General features: G+C 44.2%; 1 protein-coding gene across 4 annotated transcripts in view; it reads right to left on the bottom strand.

The window, feature by feature from the left end:
• Adamtsl1 (ADAMTS like 1) overlaps window positions 1-24690 on the bottom strand; it is a 383172-nt gene that overhangs the window by 2542 nt on the left and 355940 nt on the right. For 2 of the 4 annotated variants that reach the window (XM_052176712.1, XM_052176714.1), the window contains 5 exons: window positions 14551-14763; window positions 12924-13104; window positions 9884-10091; window positions 2337-2446; window positions 1457-1677 (listed from right to left, as the gene is read on the bottom strand). In XM_052176712.1, the coding sequence (XP_052032672.1) occupies window positions 1457-1677; window positions 2337-2446; window positions 9884-10091; window positions 12924-13104; window positions 14551-14763 (933 nt within the window). Of the gene's footprint in view, window positions 1-175; window positions 1678-2336; window positions 2447-9883; window positions 10092-12923; window positions 13105-14550; window positions 14764-24690 lie in introns of those variants that run through there. The other 2 variants (XM_052176711.1, XM_052176713.1) reach the window with 1 other exon arrangement.

Here is a 24690-nt window from a genome sequence, read left to right as displayed (position 1 = left end):
AACAGAGGTTCATGCGGCTGAGCAGCCTAAGCAAACGCTCGGCAAGCTGCCGGTGGGCTCTACCCAGCCGTGGCTCTCCAGCCCCTCTGGACAGCCTTCCTTCTGGCCGCGCTCAGCCCTTGGCCATCCCCTCCCAACCAGCCTGCAGCTCTTTGGCTGATTGATGGGGCAGGGAGGGTGGGGGGAGCTATCTCAGGACTGCCTTTGCTTCCTTCTGATAGCTACTGCTCCTTCAGACTGGTAGATTTAATCTCCTTCCTCTTGGAATAATCTCATCTCCCTGCTTGCTTTTCTCTCCCCATGTGCTTTTGTTATTTTAGAGGGAGAAGTTTCCAGAAGGACAGAATTCTGGTCCTTGTGAGAGAGCATGCAAGCAAGGACTTGGTTGAAGGTCCATATCCTCAGGTGCTTGGACCTCTCCCTGTTCAGCCTTCTTTCCTTTATCCAGGCCTCCTGTTCTTCAGCACACCAGGCCTTCCAGACACTGGCATTTCGGTTCTTGGCCACGGGTGCAGCTGGTAAGCTTTGTAACTCCTTGCACTGTGAGCCAGTACTTGGCGATCATGGCAAGCATCTGATAGGAGCACCAGCACTTTACCAGAGTATACGTCATACATCTCCCCGTGTGCTGGAAGGGCTTGGCCGTGTGCCTACAGGCTTTCTGCCTCCATGCTGGGAACTGACTGCTCGGTGAAGTTTACTGTGTGTGTGTGTGTGTGAGGGGGGAGGAATTAGATTCCTATTTTTTATTGTCTATTCTTTGCAAAGATTTATCATCACTTTTTGTGGGGAAATCTCTCCTACTTGGGTTTTGGGTTCTAAGGAGGAGAGCCTGGATCCCTTCCTGACTAGAATACAAATACTGGTATGAGGCTGAGAGGCTCCAGACCCGAGGATGGAGAGAATGGATGACTGTCAGAACCCAGGGGCACGGGCGGACTCCTGTTCCTTTCCAGTGGCTGTACGTGGGCTGGTGGGCTGGGAAGGGGGGGGGGTCAGCAGGCCCTTGTTTGTGTGAAGCAGAACAGTGATGGGTGCGGGGCTGGCTGAGCGGCAGGCTTTCTGCATGCTTCTTCAAGGTTCACAGTGCTCTGTCTTTAGTAGCCTGGTTTCTGTGAACCATTGTTTAGTCTTCCCCTGTGGGCACCAGCCAGGTAGACTGCAGGTGTGTTGGAGGCCAACTTTTATCCAGCCCTTGGCTCTCTTAGGGCTCAGGATGAAGACAGAGGAAGCCCTTGGGGCACATCCTGGCATCTTTTGTGGTCTGAACATGTGTACACACATCCTTGCACACACCCATGTACCCCACCTAAAACGTTCAATTCTGGCCCGAGCTCTCGCAATCCTTAGGGAACTTGATCCAGTGCCCTGTGTTCAGGCTCGGTCCCAGGGCTTGCCCTCTGTACCCGATGACCTGTGGGGAATTTGCAGAATGTTCTTTGGGATTGGAACGTACTGTTTTCACACGGAGTGATGTTGCAGCGTTGCCAGTTGGCGGGTCGGGGCCCCCAGGAGCACAGGTGCTCAGGCACAGCCTTGTTGGTGCGCACGTGGACACACTCCACCCTCCGCGACTGGAAGCCATAGTTGCCACAGGTTGCTGTGCATAGGGTCCAGAGGCTGACCCTCCAGTGTACACTGCAGGCCTCTGACCAGCAGTTTTGGGTGCTCACAGGCCTGTAGGAGGATAATGACAAAGGTAAGGTCTGTGGGAACCAGATTTGAAAACTACAAACTCAGAGATGTAGGTAAGTTGAGGTCTCGATCTCTGCTCTGCTAAGGGATGAATGGGCACTGTCCGGAGCATCCTTCTCTCCATGAGCCGAGAACAAGCTCTACTCATCCTGGAGACTCGCAAGGGTGGAACTTGGAGTCTCATCTTGGGCTAAGAGGTAGAGGCAAGGGGACATTTTCCTAGGGGGTCATCTACAAGGAAGTGTAGCAGATAGGCACAGGTTGAGATCTAGGGACAAAAGTTTTCATATTGGCCTAACTTCTAGAGACAGGCTGGCAAGATGAACTTGTTGAGCTCTTGCAATCTGGTGGCCATGGTGTAGGTCTTGCTCACCTAGAGATAAGTATGAATCTCTTGTGGAGTCAGGCTTTCTTTATGAAGAACACTTCATAAAAGGATGTGTACTTCATTCCTGAGAGAAGAAAGCCCAGGCTGGCTCATTCAACAAATACACGTTCACTATTACAGGAGGCAAAGGACTTAGGGTAAGATGGAGGGGGGCAGGAGAGATGGCCCCTTGTGTAAGATTGGAGGCACGTCAATGTGTCTTTGTGTTGTTGATATTGGGGTTGGGTAAAGGAGGACAAAGGCTTTGTCTTACCTGGGGAGGGCACTGCACTGCTCTGATGGTAAGGTGATGCCATCCCGGGTCTGGCAGAAGACCTGTCTGTGCTGCACAGCAAGGCGAGGACCTATGCAAGGCCCATTGCACTGGGAGGGAAAGGAGATGTATAGCATGTTATCTATGTTCAAGGGAGACGTTGCAAAGCTTAGACTTCTCAGAGGGCAGGGTCACTGAGCAGGGTCATTAGACCTGTAGAGCTTCTTTGTCTTCTTTGGATCAAATAACACTCTTGCTGACTTATGATTTACGTCACAATGGGACAGTTAACTGTCCTGTAGTCTGTGGGCATTGTGTTAGGGAATAGTCAGGGGAAGTGCAGCATTGACCAGAGAAGGCTGACCTGGATTAACCTGTGAAAATATTTTATCACGTGCTGGGGATGTGATAGTAAGCTTCAGAGATAAAATCCTTTCAATACCATAGCTGATAACATTGATCTATTTAAGTACTTAAAAGATCTTTACCAATTCTACATCCAAAAGAGGGCTAATATCCAACATACAAAAAGAATTCAAGAAGCTGGATTCCAGAGAATCAAATAACCCTATTAAAAATGGGCTACAGAGCTAAACAAAGAATTTTCAACTTAGGAATATTGAATGGCCGAGAAGTACCCAAAGAAATGTTCAACATCCTTAGTTATTAGGGAAATGCAAATCAAGGCAACTCTGAGATTCCACCTCATACCAGAAAGAATGGCTAAAATAAAAAACTCAGGTGACAGCAGGTGCTAGTGAGGATGTGCAGAAAGAGTAACATTCTTCCACTGCTGGTGGGATTGCAAGCTGGTACAACCCCTCTGGAAATCAGTTTGGCAGATCCTCAGAAAATTGGACATAGTACTACCTGACGACCCAGCCATACCACTCCTGGGCATATACTCGAGAAGATGCTCCAACATGTAATAAGGACACATTTTCCACTATGTTCATGGCAACCTTATTTATAATAGTAAGAAGCTGGAAAGAATCCAGATGTCCCTCAACAGAGGAATGGATACAGAAAATGTGGTACATTTATACAATGGAGTACTACTCAGCAATTAAAAACCAATGAATTCATGAAATTCTTAAGCAAATGGATGGAACTAGAAAATATCATCCTGAGTGAGGTAACCCAATCACAAAAGAACACACATGGTATGCACTTACTGATAAGTGGATATTAGCACAAAAGCTCAGAATACCCAAGATACAATTCACAGACCACATGAAGCTCAAGAAGAACGAAGACCAAAGTGTGGGTGATTTGGTTCTTCTGAGAAGGGGAACAAAACATTCACAGGAGCAAGTATGTAGATAAAGTGTAGAGCAGAGACTGAAGGAAAGGCCATCCAGAGACTGCCCCACCTGGGGATTCCTCCCTTATACAGTCACCAAACCCTGACACTATTGTGGATGTCAAAAAATGCTTGCTGAACGGAGCCTGATATGGCTGTCTCTTGAGAGGCCCCGCCAGAGCCTTACAAATACAGAGGCAGAAGCTCACAGCCAACCATTGGACTGAGCGTGGGGTCTCCAGTGGATGAGTTAGAGAAATGACTGAGCTGAAGGGGTTTGCAACCTCATAAGAAAAACAATATCAACCAACCAGTCCCCCCAGAGCTCCCCGGGGCTAAACCCCCAAGCAAGTGGTACACATGGCTCTAGCTGCATATGTAGCAGAGGATGGCCTTGTCAGGCATCAATGGGAGGAGAGGTTCTTGGTCCTATGAAGGCTCCATAGATGCCCCAAATGTGGGGGAATCAAGGGCAGGGAGGGTGGAGTAGGGTGGGTAGAGGAACACCCTCATAAAAGTAGGGGGAGGGAGGATTGGATAGGCCTTATCCAGGAGGGGAGTGGGGAAACTGAGAAAGGGGATAACGTTTGAAATGTAAATAAAGAATATATACGGCTGGAGCACTGACTGCTCTTTCAGAGGTTCTGAATTCAATTCCCAGCAACCACATGGTGGCTTACAACCATCTGTAAAGGGATCTGATGCCCTCTTCTGGTTGTCTGAAGATAGTTACAATATACTCACATACATTAAATACATAAATATTAAGAATATATCCAATTTAAAAAAGTACTTAAAATAACTTTTTTTGTAAAGTACAGTACATGTAAGGTAATGTAAGTAAAGCAAAGAATACTGCAGGGAGTCCTCAGGAAATTAATATAGAAGGCCAACTTGCACATGATGCTGCCACTTCCTTAGAAATACCTGGTCTTGGATTAACACAGTTGACCATTTCGACATCGGTTACTGTATTTGGCTAACAGACTGCAGGAAAAGCAAACAAGACACCAAGTAACTCAGCAGCCTGCTTCCACTTACCCCTCTCCAGATGTAACTGATGCCAAGGTTAAAAAGTCACTGTGCCTCTATTTTCAATACTTAGTTTCTTTATAGCTTTGTAATTATAATACAAAGAACACTGCTCCAAGCCTCTGGGGTGTGCTGCTTTGTGTGTCCAAGCATGTAGCTTTGTTGGGTATGTGTTTACATGGCCCGCACATGCCCAGACTGAAAAGACATTTCCTACTTAGGGTCACAAGGGCGTTTTGCCTATTTCTTCTCCAGCTACTGGTAGATGGGTTTCCATTTGCTTTAAATTTTGGAAGTTCTTAGATGGTTATATATTTTAAACATTAAACATTTTTACGAAGTATATCTACTTCTATCTCATCTTGGTTTGATTTGTATCCTCCTGTCTACTAAAAAGCATTTAATGTATTTTTATTAGATAACTTTTCACTTGGATAAAGTCTCTCCCATTTTTCTCTTTTTCCTTTAATGTAAATTGTTTTATAAGTTTCTTGTGCATGCCCTTTGCTTAGTTAGGGGTTTTAATTATTTTCTCTCTTATGAAGTTCACTGCACTTACTCAAATGATGTCTTCTCATAAAACCAAACTTTGATTAGTTCAATTTATTAACCACAATTATGTGTTCTTGATTTTAAGTAAATTATTCTGTTTTATATTATTAGTCTGCCACATATATATGATCATTTGTTGTTTAATGATAGAGGTATATTTTATATCTTTTTTTCTTTTGGTGAATGATTTTACTGTTATACAAACATCAAACTAAAACCATGATAGCTATGACATCATCATTGCATGCAATGATGAAATAAATATGTGTATATGTGTGCCTGTATGTTCATTGTGTCAGGAGGCCGCCAAGGAGATCCCTGGAGTTAATGGTACGTTTGAGCCACCATAAACAGATCCTGGGAGCTGACTTCCTCTGCAATGAGCACTCTCAACCAAGGCAACATCTCTCAAATACAGGTGATGTAATCTTATGGGACCACTAGTGTATGTAATGGTTAGTCATTGGCTGGGGCATCTTTGATACATGATGATGCTGTTTTGGTGTGTAGAGCAGAACTGTTATTCTTGGGGCATGCAGAAATTATTTTTCATTTTTATTTAATTTTTTGGCAATTTTATATATGTGTATAATAAATTCTGGTCACATTTCTCCCTCCAGCCTCTTAAACTTTTAAGGAACTGACACTATACTGTACAGTAGCAAAACCATATTTTATTTTCTATGGCCATTCAACAGAAATTCAACATTTTTATTTTCACTAAAATTTTCCTCCAGTGCAGAGGGTCAAATTTAGGCCTTGTGATACTAGGCCAGTACTCTACTATACCCTAGCCAATACCAAACTCCCTATTTATTTGATAAAGTCATCCTGATGAGTATAAAATGGTAATACGTATGGGATTATTTCTTCTCTTCTTCCTCCTTCTTGAGACAGGGTTTCTCTGTATAGCCCTGGCTGTCTTGGAACTTATTCTGTAGACCAGGCTGGTTTTGAACTCAGAGATCCACCAGTGTCTACCTCCTAAGTACTGTGACTAAAGGTGTACACCACCACTTTCCAGTTCTGTCTTTCATTTTGAGAAAGCATTTTTCTATTATGTAGCTCAGTGTGGACTTGAACTTTGACAGTTGGCACACTGGATGGGATCCTGTTGGTGGACAAAACCCCTTAATTTTGATGTATTTTTGTTGTCTGGTATGGTTTGAATAGATTTTATGAATTTTTATGTTTGAAATTTAGCTCCCAGTTTCCTATGTTACTAGTATTTGGAGGGGTTGAGCGGCACTGTGGGGGATTAGGCTGAGTGAGGTGTAGCTCTGTAAGACTTGAGCCTGCTTGCTTTCGCTCTGTGTGGTGCATGGCAGAAAGGCTTGTCATATAGGTGCAACTCCTTGCTTGGTAACGTCACAGTTTCTGAAACTATAAGAAGCAAATATATTTTCTTTATAACTTATCCTTATGTGGAATTTTGTTATAGCAACAAAAATGAACTGTCATATCTAAGAAATTATTGCCAAATTCAATGTCTTGATGGATCCCCCTTATTTTCCTTCTAAGAATTTTATTTTTAGATGAAATTTATATGGTGTAAGGGACTAACTTAGTTTTTGACATTATTAAACATCAAATGTTGAGGAATGATTATTTCCCTACCATAATGGTCTTGGCACTCTGTTGAAATTGCTTTGTCATATATGTGAGAGCTTATTGCTAGCTTTTAAAAAGGTTCTCCAATGTGTATTATATTGTATACTGAACAGAAATGTGTAGATGGCTAACATTCCAACAAGTTTACATTTTCTAATTACCCCAAAACATCTAGGACTATACCTGGCCAGTCAGAAAAGTCTTTGCCAATTAGTGCTACCCAGACAAACCAAAAATAGCTAGATACATGCTCTATTGTTGGGCAATCAGTCTGTTGGTATCTCTTACACCCATGATAAATCCCCAGTGTTTTTTGAACACAGATTTTGGGATCAATATACAAGGATATTAGTTCATATAAACACCTCTATACCTGATTCTTGAGTGTGTGAACACCAATTGCAGAGGCTGGAAGCAGGCCATTTGGTGAATTAGGTATACAAGTAGGGTGGCTATTAATATCTAACATGGGCTATAGCAGGACAGAGCTGCTGACAGGTGCACAGTCTCACCTGACAAAGTGCAGCCATTACCACACTCCCCTTGACTTCCTTCCTCTCACCCCTAGAACCTTTTGTTTGCGTTTGTCTCCTTTTAAAAATTACAACTAAAAATAATACTTCTTCTCAGTGGATAAAGTTAAAATAATGCCTCCATTATTTCTAAAGGAGGTTCCATCTGCAGATTCTAGTCAAATGAGGAGTACTCTTTTGATCTTTGTAATAGCTGCTAACATTATGTTTTAAGTTTAAATTACTGTGCTTAAGAAATATATAAAATAAAAATACTTTTTAGGCTAATATCTACTTATCAGTGAGTTCATACCATGTGTGTTCTCTTGTGATTGGGTTACCTCATTCAGGATGATATTTTCTAGGTCCATCCATTTGCCTAAGAATTTCATGAATTCATTGTTTTTAATAGCTGAGTCGTATTCCACTGTGTAAATGTACCATATTTTCTGTATTCATTCTTCTGTTGAAGGACATCTGGGTTCTTTCCAGCTTCTGGTTATTATAAATAAGGCGGCTATGAACATAGTGGAACATGTGTCCTTGTTATATGTTGGAGAATCTTTTGGGTATATGCCCAGGAGTGGTATGGCTGGGTCATCAGGTAGTACTATGTCCAATTTTCTGAGGAACCTCTAGATGATTTCCAGAGGGGTTGTACTAGCTTGCAATCACATCAGAAATGGAGGTGTGATCCTGAGTTTTTAATCTTAGCCATTCTGACTGATTTGTATTTCCCTGCTGACTAAGGATATTGAACATTTCTTTAGGTGCTTCTTGACCATTTGAGTTTCCTCAGTTGAGAATTCTTTGTTTAGCTCTTTACCCCATTTTTAAATAGGTTTATTTGATTGTCTAGAGTCTAATTTAAGTTCTTTGTATATATTGGATATTAGCCCTCTATTGGATGTGAGATTGGTAAAGATCTTTTCCCAATCTGTTGGTTGCTGTTTTGTCATATTGACAGTGTCCTTTGCCTTACAGAAGCTTTTCAATTTTATGAGGTCCCATTTTCAATTCTTGATCTTAGAGCTTAAGCCATTGGTGTTCTGTTCAGGAACTTTTCTCCTGTGCCCATCTGTTCAAAGCTTTTCCCTACTTTCTCTTCTGTTAGATGCAGTGTATCTGGTTTTATGTGGAGGTCCTTGGTCCACTTGGACTTGAGCTTTGTACAAGGAAATAAGAATGGATTTATTTGCATTCTTCTACATGCTGACCACCATTTGAACCAGCACCATTTGTTGAAAATTCTGCCTTTTTTTCCCACTGGATGGTTTTAGATCCTTTGTCAAACATCAAGTGACCATAGGTGTGTGGGTTCATTTCTGGGTCTTCAGTTCTATTCCATTGATTTTCCTTCCTTTCTCTGTACCAGTACCATGCAGTTTTTAATCACTATTGCTCTGTACTCTAACCTGTAAGCTCTACTTGCCCAAGGACAGATAACTTCCCAGAATGCTGGGAGCTGTTCTTATAATTTCCTTGTCCTGTACAATTTTAATGAATCTGTTGTTCATGAGAACTAACAAATCATGTGCTTTTGCTTCTTTAAACAAGCTTGCTTGCCTATAATTACACATGAACAGAATGTATGCTTGACAGCATGTAGGTGAAAATGCGTGCTCTGTTATATGTAGGCAGGAACTATATCAGGATGTGTCTTGCCCCTGATTGTACAATGGAAATAAATATTCACCCTTGTGAGTTCTGCCTTCCTAAGTCCTTGACTAATGTATTTTGGAATTTCACCTTGGGAATCTCAATTATCAAGTGTAGACCTGGCACCAGTATCTGAATAAAGCCTCTTTTTGCTTAAAACTTATTCATGAACAGACTAGTGAATTGCTGAACAACTCCAGACCCCTCACAGTCTCCTTTGGGATTTTCCATGTTAACATCTAGGCGGGGACTTGGGGAAGGAGGCCTAGGTTTCAAGGTGATCCATGTGGGCTTCACCTTTTCCTAGTTTGGAAGGATGGTTTTCTACCTTAAATTGCAGATCAGAACCACAAGGACAGTTTCTACAACCTGTCATGTAGTTGACTTAGACCTTTGGGAGGTACAGCCTGGACATTGGTAGTTTTAAAAGTTTTCCCCAGTGAACATTTTGTTCCATGGAACTGGTTGAGAACCCTGGATCAGAGCATCAGTGCAGCCTCCAGGAGGTTCTCCTCTGAAGTTTCTAGAACTATCCATGACACAGTTATAGGAGGTGGTCTTGGGGATTGTTGGTCTGAAGATAGTGTTTGGGGTCACAAAATCAGAAGAAAAAACAACACACTCCAATCAGAAGAGAGGAGTGTGCTAATGCCTCAGAATAGCCTATACCCATTTGGACAGGGGACAAAGAGTGACATTGGAAGGGGCTAGAGATGTGTATGTAAGTGGAGGTGGATTTTTCTTCCCATAGTGGCAACTTTTTTTAATCTGATGATTTTCCCTCAAAAACAGACCAAACCAACCCACCAATCAACAAACCAACCAACCAACCAACCAACCAACCAACCAACCAACCAAAACCTCCTTTGTCTCCTCACCTGGCCCCAGCTGGAGAAGGCCCATTCCACACACAGCTGCTGGTTACAGGCCTGTGTGTCCACAGGCCGTTTGGCCAGTTGAGAGCACAAGTCATTGGACACCGGGGTAGAAACACCAGAAGCTTTCAACTTCTGACAGGTTACCCTTCGGGTTTGTACACCTCCACCGCAGCTCCGGGTACAGGCAGACCAGGACGTCACCATCCATCTGAGGAGAAGGAGCATGAGAGCAACTGCAGAAGGTAAGGCTGCAGGGAGGGGGCTGAGCCTTGCTTTTTCCCCAAGTAATTTTGAGATTTACTCTCAAAAATGCAAAGCATCCACACAGTGTCTCTGGAACCTATGAATGTTAACTTGTTTGCTTGCTTGTGAGACAAGAGTCTCATTATGTAACAGCGTGGCTTTGAACTGTGATGCTCCTGCCCTAAGTGCTGGAGTTATAGGCACACACCATAGTTAGGATTTTGACATGAGATTATATGAGTAGACCCCTACGTGCTCATGTCAGAGGGAGATACCTACTGGGGAGAGGTAACAGTATGACCAGGGAACAGGGTGCAGTTTGACGCAGGCACTTCTAGACTGGCAAGGAGCAAATTTACTCAGAGTCTTCACAAAGGGCACACAGCCCTGTGGATGCCTTGATTTCTGGCTTTCAAAATGGAGGTTCACGATGCCATTTGGATACATTTTTCTTACAGTCCAGGAAATTGATTAAATATGGACATTGACAAGAAAATAACCTTTTGAGGGTTGTTTGCTTTAAGTGTGATTGCAGATAGAATGCTTTTATTAGTAACACACACCACAGGGAGTCAGAGCAGGACACTTTCCTAGGAAAACCAGATCCAAAGCCTGTTATCTCTTGCCCTAGGAGATTATCTGGGTTTCACTGAGGTCAAGATTTTGTCTGGAAATTCTCTGGTCACTTTGACCCTTGATCCAATGTCTTTGGTTCTTTCAGAAACAAAGATGGTCCTAGATTTCTCAGGCAGTTCCTAGTTAGTCAGTCAGTGTAGACATCACCTCTCTTGGAGAGTTATATGTACAGTGTAAATATCCATTCTTAATTATAATTTAAGTTCCTAGAAGTAAGCCTGACTAAGACTACAAGTGGGCTTTTCTCATGAAGCCATTCTATAATCTGGGGACACTGTGAGGCCCTTGGTAACCTCACACAAGCCCTCTTCTGTATGTGTAAACATAAATCTCAGAGTGAGAAGCATTCAAAGCACGGCACTTTTTAGCCAATTTTATATAACCTAGAACCCACCACTAGTTCAGTTACCTGGAGTCGGGGACTAGAACTGTAAAGTAGATAGAACAGCTACCTGAGTTAAAGCAGACTTTGGAAGATGGTCAGAGCAATGCCTCAGTGTACAGAGGAGAACACTGCCGTGGCCCTCAAGTCCAATGGAAGCCTATTGGCTCCCCGGCAAGTTCAGCCACCTTTGATTGTCAAAAGAAGTGTGTAGACAGAAGAACAGGTTTCCTTCCTGCAGTAGGATCTGCAGATGACTTAGTGACAATTTCTGTACTCCGTGGCTTGGGGAGGATGCCTTTATGTGGATATCTGGGTCAAGGAAACATTGTGTTTAGGAAGCAGGTGCAAGGTCTTTTAAAGTCTCTAGAAGCGCCGAAACCAAAGATGAGCCGGCCATAACTATTTCAGTTGCTGAAGTCAATTAGGTTGATTAACTCTGACCATCACCAAATCAAATCGCAGGGTTCCTGGCTCGTAAAAGATCTCTTCTTCATTTCATGCAGCTTGGCAGGGTCAGTCTTCCAGAGCCTTCTGTCCCTGGTGGATGTCAGGCCTGCGTTTCAATCAACTTTGATTTCTAAATATACATTTCAGCAATGTTTTTCAGGAGCTGAGGTGGGGGTTTTGAGAAAGGAGAGCTATGGGCCACGTTACTGTTCAGGAAGGGTATAAAAGGACATTAATCATTCCTGTGGAACCCTTCCCGTCAGCAAGTCAAACTGCTGATATTAATGAGTGTGTTTCATATTTCATGGAGTCTCTCCTAACCTCAGCTGCTCCCTGAGACTTAGCTGGCAAAACACAAAGCAGTTGCCTGAGCAGTAAAGAAACGTCCTACAGATAGGTCAGAAAAGGGCATTTCAGGTCCCAGCCAAGACTCCCAGGGTGCAGAGCACCATGCTGGTGCCAACTCCAAGCCCATCCATTATCCTTTAAATACCCGCCGAAGACTGGGGGATATGAGATCAGTGGGACTTGTGGCGTCTCGAAGTGGAGTTATGTGTGAGGGGAAGAGCTGGTAGGTGTCTGTGCAGCCTACATGTGGATCTCAGATGCAGAGACTAGACAGCTAAAGCTAAGTAAGGCAGCTAAGGAAAAATGGAGATGCATTCCAACTTTAGTAAGACGCAACTATCTGTAAAAAGGTAAGTTTTCCTAACTAAACCAGAGTACTAGCTGGCAGAGGTATTTAGTTAGACAGAAAGAGAAAAGTTGGGGTAGAGCCCAGTACTCGTTCCTTTCAACATTTAATACAAAACACTTTAAACAACGTAGAGTCGGGTTACTATTGTGGCCTCTGGCCTCACCCTGGAAAGTTATTTCTTTTTTTTTCTTTTAAGATATTTTTATATTGGTTATTTTATTTATTTACATTTCAAATGTTATTGCCCCTCCCAGCTTCCCCTCTGCAAACTCCCTATCCCATCTCCCCTGACCCCTGCTTCCATGAGGGTGCTCCCCCATCCACCCAATCCCTACTCAGAGCCCTAGAATTCTTCCATGCTGGGGCACTGAGCCTCCACAGGACCAAGGGGAAGTCATGTGTTTCTGATCAGGCTCTCAGGCCATAGTCTGGGTAGCCATGAGCTGGCTGAGTGGCGAGGAGATCAGGTAGGGCTGAAAGGAAAGGCTATCCCAGTCTGAAGCTATTTCCAGCCTGGTGGACAGGCGCCTATGGGTAGGAGCAGCTCCTTGAAATCCATCTCTCCCTGCATGGTGCTAGTTGAGGAGCTAAAAGGCAGGGCCAGCGGTTGCGGGTAGGAAGGGCGCACTTACCGAGAAGGACAGTCTCTCCGGTTGCAGGCAACAGGCTGCACAGCGGGCCGAGGCTTTCCTGCACAGTGCTCAGGGTCAACCTCTGTGCTGTTCAGTAAACACCTGAGGCGTGGCTGATGAACACCTCTGTTACCACAAGATGCTGAGCAGGTCGCCAGTCTATCCACAGACCACCAGTAATCTGTCATGGGGAGGATCAGAGGGAAGAAGAGACAGCGTTACTGCCCATGCCAGTTCTTCTGGGCAAGCAGAAGGTACAGTGGGGGTGAGAAGAGAGAGCTCAGGGGCGCTGTTATAAAAAGAAGCTATCTGTCTGGGGGTCGGGGGTAGGGCAGCTGTATTCCAGCACACTCGCGCAAGGCCAATGGACTCCAGGAGCCTCAGTCAACTCATCCAGAAAATGTACACTGTGTCTGTTTGTCTGTCACTTCGTGACTTCATGACTGAGACCTGAGCAATGGGAGGAGAGGACTCAGCACACGGCATTTAATCAACAGCCGCAGTACTTATTTTTAAGCCTACTTGCTCAAGAACTCTTTTTGCTTTTGGTTTACCAGACAATGACTTTGTTTTTCTACAGATAGGTATACATAGACCAAAGTACTTAATCATCTTCAGAAGCATGTTAATCTTACAAAACCTGATTTCTCCAGAGAGTTCATGGTTACATGAAACAGTGGTGTGACTTGCAGAGTTCAGTTCTTTGGGAACGTGTGATGTACTGGGGGTTGGGGAGCCTGTTAAAAACAAATGTAGGCTGGTATATCTGGGGTACACATTGCAAGTTACAAACACTGAAGGAAGGCAATGAGAAGAGGGGACATTTATTTTCCTATTTGAAGAGCCAGTGGCAAGCAGAGGTTGCCCCAGGAGAAGACATGTGTGCTTCAGAAAACCCCCTCCTTTCCTGTAGTAGTAGTCAGAACAGGCCATCCTCCCACAGAGGCCTCAGTCTTGGACTACAGTCATAGCACCGTGCTTTTTTTAAAAACGTGAGTTACTTACAGTGCAGAAGAACCAGTCTCCCACACTTTCCACAGAGAGGCCAGCTCTGCCCCTCTTCCTGCTGCTTTCAGTCCCTTAGCAGCTCTGGCCGGTGCAGTGGCATGGATCTGCTCACCTGCTTCTATTCCTGGAAGGCTCCTTCTGGAGCTGGAGCCATGCAGACAGGTTGCTGTATCAGGGGTGTGTGTGTGCGTGCGCGTGCTTCTTTTTACCAGAGTCAAAGGAGAGGCACCTGGAAAGCCCTTTGCCTGTGACTTACGGCTGAACACCGTGGAACATGAGGCCTGCACTGCTCTCTGCAGGGAGATGTCAAGTGACCAAGCTGTGTAGATCAAGACCCGCTGCTTTTAAAGCAGAATGAGCAGAGAAGACATGGGTGTTGAAAAATGTGCCATGTGTGATCTTTTGTAATTAAATCACCTTAAAAGAAACACGTGCAACTCTGATAAACAGTGATGCCCTCTTCATCCCCACTTTTCCAGGTTCAGCCCTGCTGAAGATGGGGGTAGCAGAAGTAAGGTTTCGTAATACGGAAACATTACCCAGCAGAGACTATGTCACTACGTCCTACTAGAGAATGGATTCCCAAGTAAGTCTGCTGCTCAGAGCAGTGATTTCTCACCTTGGACCACCAAAGATGCTTTCTGAACGAGGGTCCCTGCTTCATTCTGAGCCAGGCAGCTGAATTCCCCTTGAGGTCCACCACTGAGATTTGCAACTTGGAGGATCTGTCCAGCTCCCCAGATGTGGTGGGTCAGTTCTGGGGCAGTGGCAATTGGCTGGCCATTTTGGAACCAGGTGATGTTGGGGGTGGGGTGGCCTTTGATGGGGCAGCCTAGAAGAAAGAAGACACTAATTGGTACAGCCAAAACCAACCCTCCACATTCCTCGTGGGCTCATGAGTGTTTCCACGGTGCCTGGAATTGTACACATGTCATGGCCTTACTGATAGTATTTTTATTATGCTTGCTTTTCCCAAGGAAAGGGGGCGTTTTCACTCTCTGGACTTCTGGGAGGGCGACTATTCTTCATTCAGTTCAATAAAAATGCTTTACAAACACAAAGGGACTATTTCTCTTCCTGCCTCTATGCTATCTTCTAAAACAATGGCACAATTGGTACTAATTCATTGAAAAGTTTCTTTCCATTAGCTTTTCCACTGATTCGCAGATCCATTTATGAAGGTAGTTTTTCTTCAAATATTGGGGGAAAAAAACCTCTACAATATTCTTAATCAAATTTTTACCAATTAAAATCTAATTCCTGCTGTCATGTTACTTTGTATTATTTTTGAAGTAATTCCTGATGTCATGTTACTTGTATTATTTTTGAAGTAACAGATTTTCAGCAGACACTAAAAAAATAATTTTATATCACTTACCCACAAATGAAGAGCCTTGATCTTTTGATGACTCTTAACCAAGCATGGATTGGACAGGCTCTATGTAGTTACAATATAGTTTGATATATTAGAATTCTAGCATATTAAACTTAACACATATTATGAAATTGTTATGTGTTATATATGGCATATAATATGGCTGAAATAGGTTGCCACTGTGAGGAAAAGACATTTCCTCTGAATTTGGAGCACTTGCTACATTTGCAGTTGTAACCCCAATGGCTTAGCCCTTGAGTTACTTTGAAGCTCACAGTGCATGCCAAATCGTTAATAGAGTGGAGAAACTGAGGTTTTCCTGCAGTTCCGTTAGACAAGTATCTGCTTGGTACCTACAGTTCTGGGGATTGTGACGGTAGTTGGGATCACTTCCTCTCTTCCAAGGAGATCAAAGCTTGTATGGAATTAAAAGGACAAAGTAACAGGGTGTAGGTGTTCATCCTATTTGGATGTAGGAAGAGGACCAGTGTGACCAGGCAGGGGGTATAGAGAGGATAGCGTGGGGGACAAATAAGAGTCAAGTGCAGTGAAACATTTATACATGCATGTATACATATATACATGCATGCATGTATACATACATACACACATAGGCACACACTAGTCTGCAAACTGAGAAGACTTGACTAATTGTCCACAGAGGTATCACAGTCAGCATTTCAATATTTTAACACTTAAAAACCTGATCTAAAGGAAAAGCTGGGCAGAGGTGGAGGGAGCGCAAATGTTAGCATGGCAGGATGGTGCTTCGTGCAGCTGGATGGAGAGGGGCAGGGAAGCTCGTTCATGGGCAGCATTATTTACTTATTATGCACCCAAAATTACCCACAATCCATGTTTGCATTAAACCATTGCATTTCAGGAATAACTCAGTGTCTAAATAACTTTCCTTACATCTCAGTTGCTTTTCCTATAGTCTGTTTATTTGACTCATTTCAACAAGTTAAAAATAATTGCTGGGCCAGCCCATTATTTGCAAGTGTCTTCTAAATGGTTTTTGATATTTATTATAAGTATGAGAGTTTTGCTTGTGTAGATGCATGTGTACCAAGTGTATCTGCAGAAGTTGGAAGAGGGTGGCTGATTCCCCAGAGCTGGAGTAATGGGTGGATGGGAGCCCCTGTGCAGAGGATGCTGGGAACTAAAACCCAGTACTCTGTAAGAGAGGTCAGTACTCTCAATCACGGAGCCACCTCTCTGGCCCCTTTCCCCAAAGTCTTACAGTTTCCTTAAAAGTTCTTGGTGGTTTCCTCCCTCCCTCAGCTCCACTGAGTCAGGGACCATTTTCGATCTGCTACTCTTGATTACTCTCTAGGGAGACACTGGGCACACCTTCCTGTCTGTCTATTTCTTCCTCAGAGCAATTAGAGTCCTGAATTACAGATGGAATGCTGCTTGGGTCAGAGGCATTCTAGTTCCATTCAGGGACTAAAAGAAAGGAGACCTAAGGCACAGAACCAAAAGGACTGCTCCTTCCCTTCCCCCTCATCCTGTCAGTGAGGGTGTGTACAGCCAGCCAGCCATTCTGTTGGCTTTCTGTGCTGGGAAGAAAGGGACAAGAACACAGAAGGGATGCCGGTGCCACAGACGTCTGTAGCAAGTTTACCCCTGAGCCTAACAGGCAGCGTGGAATGTTGCCAGACGGGGCAGGATGTCTTCCCGTATACTAGGACTCAAAACAGGAATGCGCTTCTGGGTTAATCGCTGCAGTGAAGGGGACTAACTCTAGGTGTCTGCTAGGTAGGGTGTGGGGTCTGCTCCATGTGGACCTGGGCCCTGGGCCTAAGTGGTTGGCTGGCTGGGTGAACATGGGTGGGTGGGTGGATGGGTGGGTGGGTGGTGGAAAATGGCCCTGGGAATCTCTTCCTGAAGTTCAGGTTGGACTGTAAGGAGTCCCAGATGGGCACAGCAGAGGTGTGGGTGTCTGAGGTCTTTGTTACCGGTTGTTGGATACACACCCTAACTAAAACATTCCTAAGTACCTTTCCCCTCCTAAAGCCTGTGTTTGCAGCACAGGTGGTGGCGTTTCCTCCACATCAGGATAGTGGCCATAGAGAGTACACTTTCAGTGTGTGAGATTATTCATCTTTTATTGAGAAACTCTTTTGGGAAAGTTTATCTTTGGTCTACTTTTCAAAGAAAGAAGCCACAAAACCATGCATTCAAAAAAAAAAAAAATAAACACTGCCTATCACCCTCCTTTCCCGCCTTTCAGAGCTTTGGACTGTGTACACAGACATCTCCTTAATGTCCTCTATGTTCAGAAGTAGTATTCTTTGTGCACATGTAGTGCAGGCTCCTGAGCTTTTATGTCCATATTTATGTATGTGTCTCCGTGTGTGTGTACCATGGTCTCTGAGGACGGCCAGCAGCAATAGTCAAAATAAGGGTCTAACAAGAATTCCCACTGCGCATGTTCCCATGAATAATTACCCATGCTTCCTTGCTAATGAGAAAACCTGGCTTGTAACGGGGCTTCCTTCTGTCACGGACATTTCTCATTTGTTAGGGTAGAAGACATATCAATCATTTCTTTTTGAAGCTGAGTACTCTCTATGAGCCATTTACAAGGACATCCAAAACTGTGCTCCATACTCCATGCCTTTGGCAAGGCCAAACAGTAACTTCCAAATCCCAATTCCTGCACAGGTGAGAAGTTAGTGGTCTTTAATGCGGGGGGGGGGGGGGGGGGGCAGGGGGGGGTCGGAGGAGGGGCGGGCACCTCTCTTTTCTGCCTTCTTTTCAGCTCTATAAGTGCTGGTCTTCACATCTTTCAAGCCCAGTGTCTTCCAGAGGAAATGGACAGTCAGAGGGACTAACGGCCTCAGCCCTTCAGGAACCAGGGCAATGAGTTGGCTGAGGGGAAGCAGTGTTTGGGAAAGCTGCCTAGTTAACAAGAGTTCTGGCATCAGAAAGCCTCCCTTTATCAACCCTTAACCAGAGGAAGAAAGCACTGACTTTAGGCTTCACTCCAGGCCCACTGTGGCTCAGTTGAGCCAAGGCCAGGCGATGTTTTGCTCTCCTATTTTATTCTCATCAACCATCATCATCACCACTGTGCAGTGAACAATTCTTAGCGTGAGATTTTATATATGTATGTATGTATATATATTATTATTTCTGATTATTTTCAAGTATAGGTACACCCGTGCCTCCTCCTAATAATGTCTGTAATATCCCTGTGCACAATAGGAAGCAGGGATGAGTCCAAAGAGTATTTGGGTCTAGGAGGCATGTGTCAGAGTCCAAGGGCTTCCATATCATTTGCTCCACATGTGGCAGAGTCAGTGGGCTCCAGCGAGTCCAGGAATTCCATCCAGCTGACACTCTAGCTTCTAGAAAATGCTCACTGACTTTCATTAGCTCTGTGTCCTGATTTTACATTGATTCTTAGAACTATAGAAGCCTGTCTCAGGGAGACAGCCCAGGTTCGACAGGCGAGGGAAACATTGGGATAGAGAGGTGGGTTGGCCTGGTGGCTCTGGCTTCCAGCTTCCCTGGATGCTGTATACATAGGAGATGCTAGGTACCTTAAGACAAAGTGACCAGGCTGCCTCTGAGTAGCTGAGCTCACACTCATCATTATTCGGTAGTTTTTTTGTTTGTTTGTTTGTTTGTTTTTGTTGTTGTTGCTGTTGATTTAATGGGCTGAAGACCACCAGGAACTTTGGTAAGCAGACTGGTTTGTGGGCTCCCTTGTAGGTCAGATCAAGCCAACTCCAGATTCATTAGCTGTCTGTCACTTGAGTGAGCCACATATCCGGAGTTCATTTTTGTTAAATTCTGAGCCTTAATGAGGAAAAGTGAGGTTTCAGAGCACACATCCCTGCCTCCATGTCTCCAGATAAAAAACTACAAAAAGAAAAAAAAAATGTAGCTTAGGTTGATCCGTCAGTCACACAGAGCAGAGACCTTACCTGGGCTTCAGGAGCTCATGAGGAGGGACGTGTTAAAAGCGGGAATGTACAGTCTGGAGATGGAGGGGGAAGAGGAGGAGGGGGAGGGGAAGAGGGAGGGGGAAGGGATGAGGGGGGAAGAGGGAGGAGGAGGACAAGGAGGACTAGGCGAAAACAGAGCTTTGGGAAATTTCCCTTATTTCACTGCAATCTGAAGGAAAGAAAAGCTGTGGCAGGTTGGGACATGCTGTGTAAAAATATTAAAGACGTGGCATTATTACTTCATGAGCTGGCTCCAGGCCTGTCAGCATTTTCATTATAATCCTGTGTTTTTCACGGAGTTAAAACGTTACTATAAAAATGATGTGTGTTGGGATGAAACTTGGCACTCGGTATAGTCAGTCTGGAAGTCCTTTCCTTAATTTAATTTTACAAAACTGGAAAACACTTGCTCGGTACTTTAAAATTTATAGAGGCCTCTCTGGTCTGCCAGTGGTCTGAGCGGGTGTGGGGGCCCAGGCTAGGGCCACGGTGACCAACCAGGCAGGCAAGCTGCCCCATGGCTGCTTCTGGTCCCTGTTTTTTTTTCAGCTTGGGTCCCCCTGGGCAAGTATGGTCTCTGAGTATGGTCTCTAAAATAGCAGAGTGAGGAGGAGCTGGCACCAGGCAGCGGGCTGGGAGAAATGGTTAATTTATATTGGAAAACCCCAGTTCCTGACTCCCCATTTGTCAGCTGGACCCTAGAAGGCCATGGAAGAAGACAAGCAACTTTAATTTTCACTCAGATTTCTGGGACCTCCCAATAAGCTGGTCAAATAACCAGCCTAAGACTATTCCTATGCACATTTGCCCAAAGAAAACGAACTTTAAAACATTCCTGGAAAAATGGAACTACACGAGGCCGTTTTCCATTCCCCAAATGTCTTTCTACCCCTAAGGGCAAGCTTTGGGTTTCCATTGGCAGGGATGGGGGGGGCGGTGTATGAATGTCTCCCATACTCTTGGGCATCTGGAGGAAGAACTTGATATATTTCTCAGCATGAAAAGTAGCTCTGTCCAGATTTATGACTTGATCGAGGCCTTGCCTTCTCTGTGATGGTTTAGGTCCTGCTGGTTGATTGTCCTTATGCATACCCTAGGTTCTGGATATCCCCTTACAGGTAAAGAAGGTGAGATGCCAATGCCCACGACACAGGCACATTCCATCTTAACTTTGAAAACAGAATGTCACTGTTTAAGGTAGGGTTTGGTGGTGGTGAACACCATAGCAATTCAGGGTTGCCTAGACCTCGCTTCAGAAGGGGGAGTGGGGAGAGGATAGGGGAACACAAGGTTAAGAAAATCGGCTCAATTTTTAAAATTCACAGTAAAAATTGTTTGGGATTTTAACTTATTACAAGTGGATAATACACAGAATTCCCCTGGGCCCCTCTCTGCCAGTAGGCTCTTGGCATAAAGCTCACCTCTTAAAATCACATCGGCATTTTTAAAAAGTTTCAACTTTCTGGGTTTTTGAATCCCTGGTTGACTTTACCTTCATGCTGCTGGCAGGTGCTACCCAGCGTGCAGGAGGGAAGGGCGGGATGGCTCCAGGAGGCCTGGCTGCCAGCTGTGTGGGACCCAGGGAGGAGTCTCAGCCCACTGACCAGATGCCTGTCCACCAGTCCCCAGATGTGGATCAGCCCACTCAAGTCAGAGAGAGGCTTCTGTCTACATCTGCCATTCCCAAATCACACTCCGTAAGGAAGGAGGCTGGGGCTTCATGTCTGATTGGAAATGAATCGTTACTTCAGGATCTTGGGAGTATCGTTGAAGTGCAACTGCCCCGTCATGCACACAGCAGCGCCAGGGTAAAAGCTATTGACCCTGGGCTGTGTGCATACCTCTCCTGAGCAAAGTATCATGCACACAATCACTCTAGCCAATGGGAGGCAAGCTAGAAAATATCCAGGTTAGGCTATGGGGAGTAAGCACAAGCCTGCAGTGTCCCAGAGCAACCGCGCCTTCATGAACTCAGGTTAGGTTTGGCTCTGTTCACTGGCGAGAGCCCTTGCAAAAAGAAAAAAAAAAAAAAAAAAACAAACCAAACAACCATATGCGTGCGCACACACAAAAGGAACCTTCGCTTAGAGCCCTGTATACATCCCATTTCGATCCATTTCTATTGAACCAAAGCCACAGAACAGCAGCGGAGATGAAGAATGGCTAATATTCATAGCAGGTATCCTGAGAGGCTGCACTGGGGTTCACTGGCAGGGCACAGGAAGGAGCAACTGCTGAGGAGGAATTCCAGAGTGCGGTGGAGGGGCGGGGCTGCTGGGGCAACGGGAAGACCTTCCCTGAATTTATTATTTACACAGGAGCCTCCTGGGTCCTGAGGCTCCAGGACCTTCTCAACAAAGTAAGGAAAATAATAAACAATGTGAATGAAGAGAATAAAGATGAGAGCTAAGCAGGCAGGCTGGAGGACGGATGAGAGCCTCGGGAAGGTTCGGGAAGAGTGAGGATGGAGGTCCGCCGGCACCCTGTGGAAGGATGCTGCTGGCTGGCTGCTGCTGTAGTAACCCATCTGGCAGGCGATGTCTGGCCTCTGGCAGGCAAGCTTGCGTGTGCGTTTTCAGGGACCCATAAATGGGATATCTTTTTTTTTTTTTTTAGAAGGCTATCTTTTTCTTTTTCTTTTCTTTTTTCTTTTTTTTAATTGATATATTTTTATTTACATTTCAAATGATTTCCCCTTTTCTGGGTCCCCACTCCCCGCAAGTCCCATAAACCCTCTTCCGTCCCCCTGTTCTTCCATCAGAAACCCAAGCTCACACTGGGAAGTCCACGGCAGCCACTGGATAGGCACGTGAAGAGCTGATGGTTGTTTGCTGTCTACATTTCTAGTGCTTTGGCTGCTGAGCCACTTTGGGTGTGCTCTTGGATCCTCACGGATCTATATAATCCATAGATCCCCTTGGGGCATTTAGTGGGCTCCCTGGAGGCATAAGGACATAGCATGGTTCACATCCTTTGGGCAAATTCAGTCTTTTAAAAGGACCACTTTTTAGAGGTCTTAGAACCAATGCTACCTTCTCAGGAAATATGGGGTTTAGGGCAATTGAGGCCCGGGAGAGGTAAAACACATACTGTCTAGGTGGAGATAGGTAACTTTTGGGTTGGATTTTCTTCCTTCTGGAGTATATAAAGTAGAATATAGATATTTATATATTTATATATTCTAATACACACACACACACACACACACACAATTTTCTTAGCATTTTACTACTAAATTTCTCTAAAGACCAAATATGGGAAATCCTAGATAATATATACAGGAAAACCACCTTTTCCTATCGTTAAGAGATTTCCCCTCCCCAAATGCCTTTTTGGGTTATGATGGTGGAAACAGGGTGAAGGGCAAGGTTCTGAACTGACAAGTGTTTACAATAAGATGTTTATATATTGTCATCTGACTGCCAAAAACCGTGATTAAAAACTGAGGAGCAGATTAGTGTCCCAGCTGCTGGTAAGAAAGCCAAGCACAGGAGGGGCTTTTTGTCAGTGAAGGGTAGATAGTGAACACTTAGACCCGGCCATGTGATCTCTGCTGCTGCTTTCACTGTAGCTTGACAGCAACCCACAGACAACATTGAAATGAATCAGGAGGGCTGCACCCAAATACAGCTTTATTTCGAAAGAAGTGGCAGCCTAGAAACTGTAGTCTAGGACATGAGATCATTAGGGTTTCTATAGGCTGAGAACAAATGGTCCAGTAAAACCACTAAATGCCTGTGCAGTACATATTCTTACCTCCAAAGAAAACAGCCATTTTTACCAGAGAAAGAACTCGATACCTCTTTTCCTAGTTAAAAGTTTCATTTTGCTGCTTTAAAAAATACCAGTGAAAGTTCTTTATGGATTAAAAGTTCAAAAAAAAATATAACAATCAAGAAACCCCTCGACTCCCACTACTCAGAAACAGACACCTCTGTGTACTGTCTCTTCCAGCCCTCAGTATTCCCATTAGTACATAAGAGAGATCTGCCCCATCCCTCACAACTGTTGCTGCAGAGTCTAATGTAAATACACCTAAACTTTTTATTTATGGAAAGTGTACAGTTAATTACATAATCTTCAGCTTGTCATGAACACAAACTGTGGTAAGGGTAATTTCTTTGTAGTTTTGTCCATGTGTACTGATGGCTCTGACATCATTGCATTGAAGGAATTCTGCTGGGTTAGTGAATATCACTTAAGAATATTGATATGCATTGACAACTTATCACCCAGAAATTCGATGCTAATGTATGTTTTGGGTAACAAAGGATGATGGTATGCTATTCTCCATTTTTGAGTACTATAGTCAGTAGACAAAACAATGCCTACCATCTTTGAAAGTTTGTATCCCAATCCTGGCAACCTATCAATATGCTACTTTATGGGGTAATTGTACTTTATAGATATGATTAAGAAAGGATCTCAACTGGAGGGATTATTCTAGACTATCATGTAATCTAAGGGGTACTTAAAAGAAGGGAAACAGAGGTAGTGTCAGAGAATTTGTGGTGTTCTCTGTCATCCTTAGTGACTGAATGGCTGTCACAGCCAAAAACCAGAGGTAGCTTCTAGAAGCTAGTAAGGGCAGGGGATAGATGTCCCTTCTGGATCAACCTTATTTTTAGCCTATTTGTCTATTTTGACACCCAGTAGCCACTTCTGGAACTATTCTCTAAGTCTGAAGGAGAGAAAGTTTGGGATGAGCCTAGACCATCTTCTTGGGCTAGGACATAATGAAGTCCTCAGAGAATGACACAGAACTGTCAGAAAGATGGAGGAGTCACTTTATAGCCTCTCTGGATGCATCTTGAAATTTCTTTTATGTCAAAATAAGGACAGCAAAAGATGATAGCTCTCTGGATGGCAGGAGTCCATCATGAGTTATACAAATATAAATGACTCTGAAGTCCACCCCAGGACAGAATATTTGCTACCACTTTAAAGTACCTCCCTATAAATATCACTAGTGACAAAAGAAATTGAGTAACTTTACAAAGGAAAAGCCAGCAGACATTTTATCAAGTGACTGGGATTGGCATCAGCTGTGAGGGCAGCACTACTGTCATAATCACATGACTGGGTGAGAAGAAATGACCCAGCACCAGGCACTTGTTCTGTTCATGCCAAACATTCACAGTCTGAATCTAATCATGAGGTGACATCGTGACATCAGACACATCTGAATGGAAGGATAAACTATACAGCACTAAGTCTGTGCCCTTTAGAAGTCAAGGGAGTCCACCTAACTAAGAGCCAGTAGTTAAATGCAGTGCGTGATCCAGGATTGGGTGCTTTAACTATAAGGATGCTACCGGCACAACTAGCAAACCTCAGGGGAATAAGTACCAGATTATGGGGTCAGAACCTTACTCTTAAATGAACCAGATAGAAAAATTAATATTATCCTGTGAATAGTTGTATA

Source organism: Apodemus sylvaticus, chromosome 3 (genome assembly GCF_947179515.1).
Source record: "Apodemus sylvaticus chromosome 3, mApoSyl1.1, whole genome shotgun sequence".
In the NCBI taxonomy this organism is placed as follows: domain Eukaryota; kingdom Metazoa; phylum Chordata; class Mammalia; order Rodentia; family Muridae; genus Apodemus; species Apodemus sylvaticus.
The sequence above is the reverse complement of the archived record's forward strand: the minus strand, read 5'-3'. Positions and strand labels throughout refer to the sequence as shown.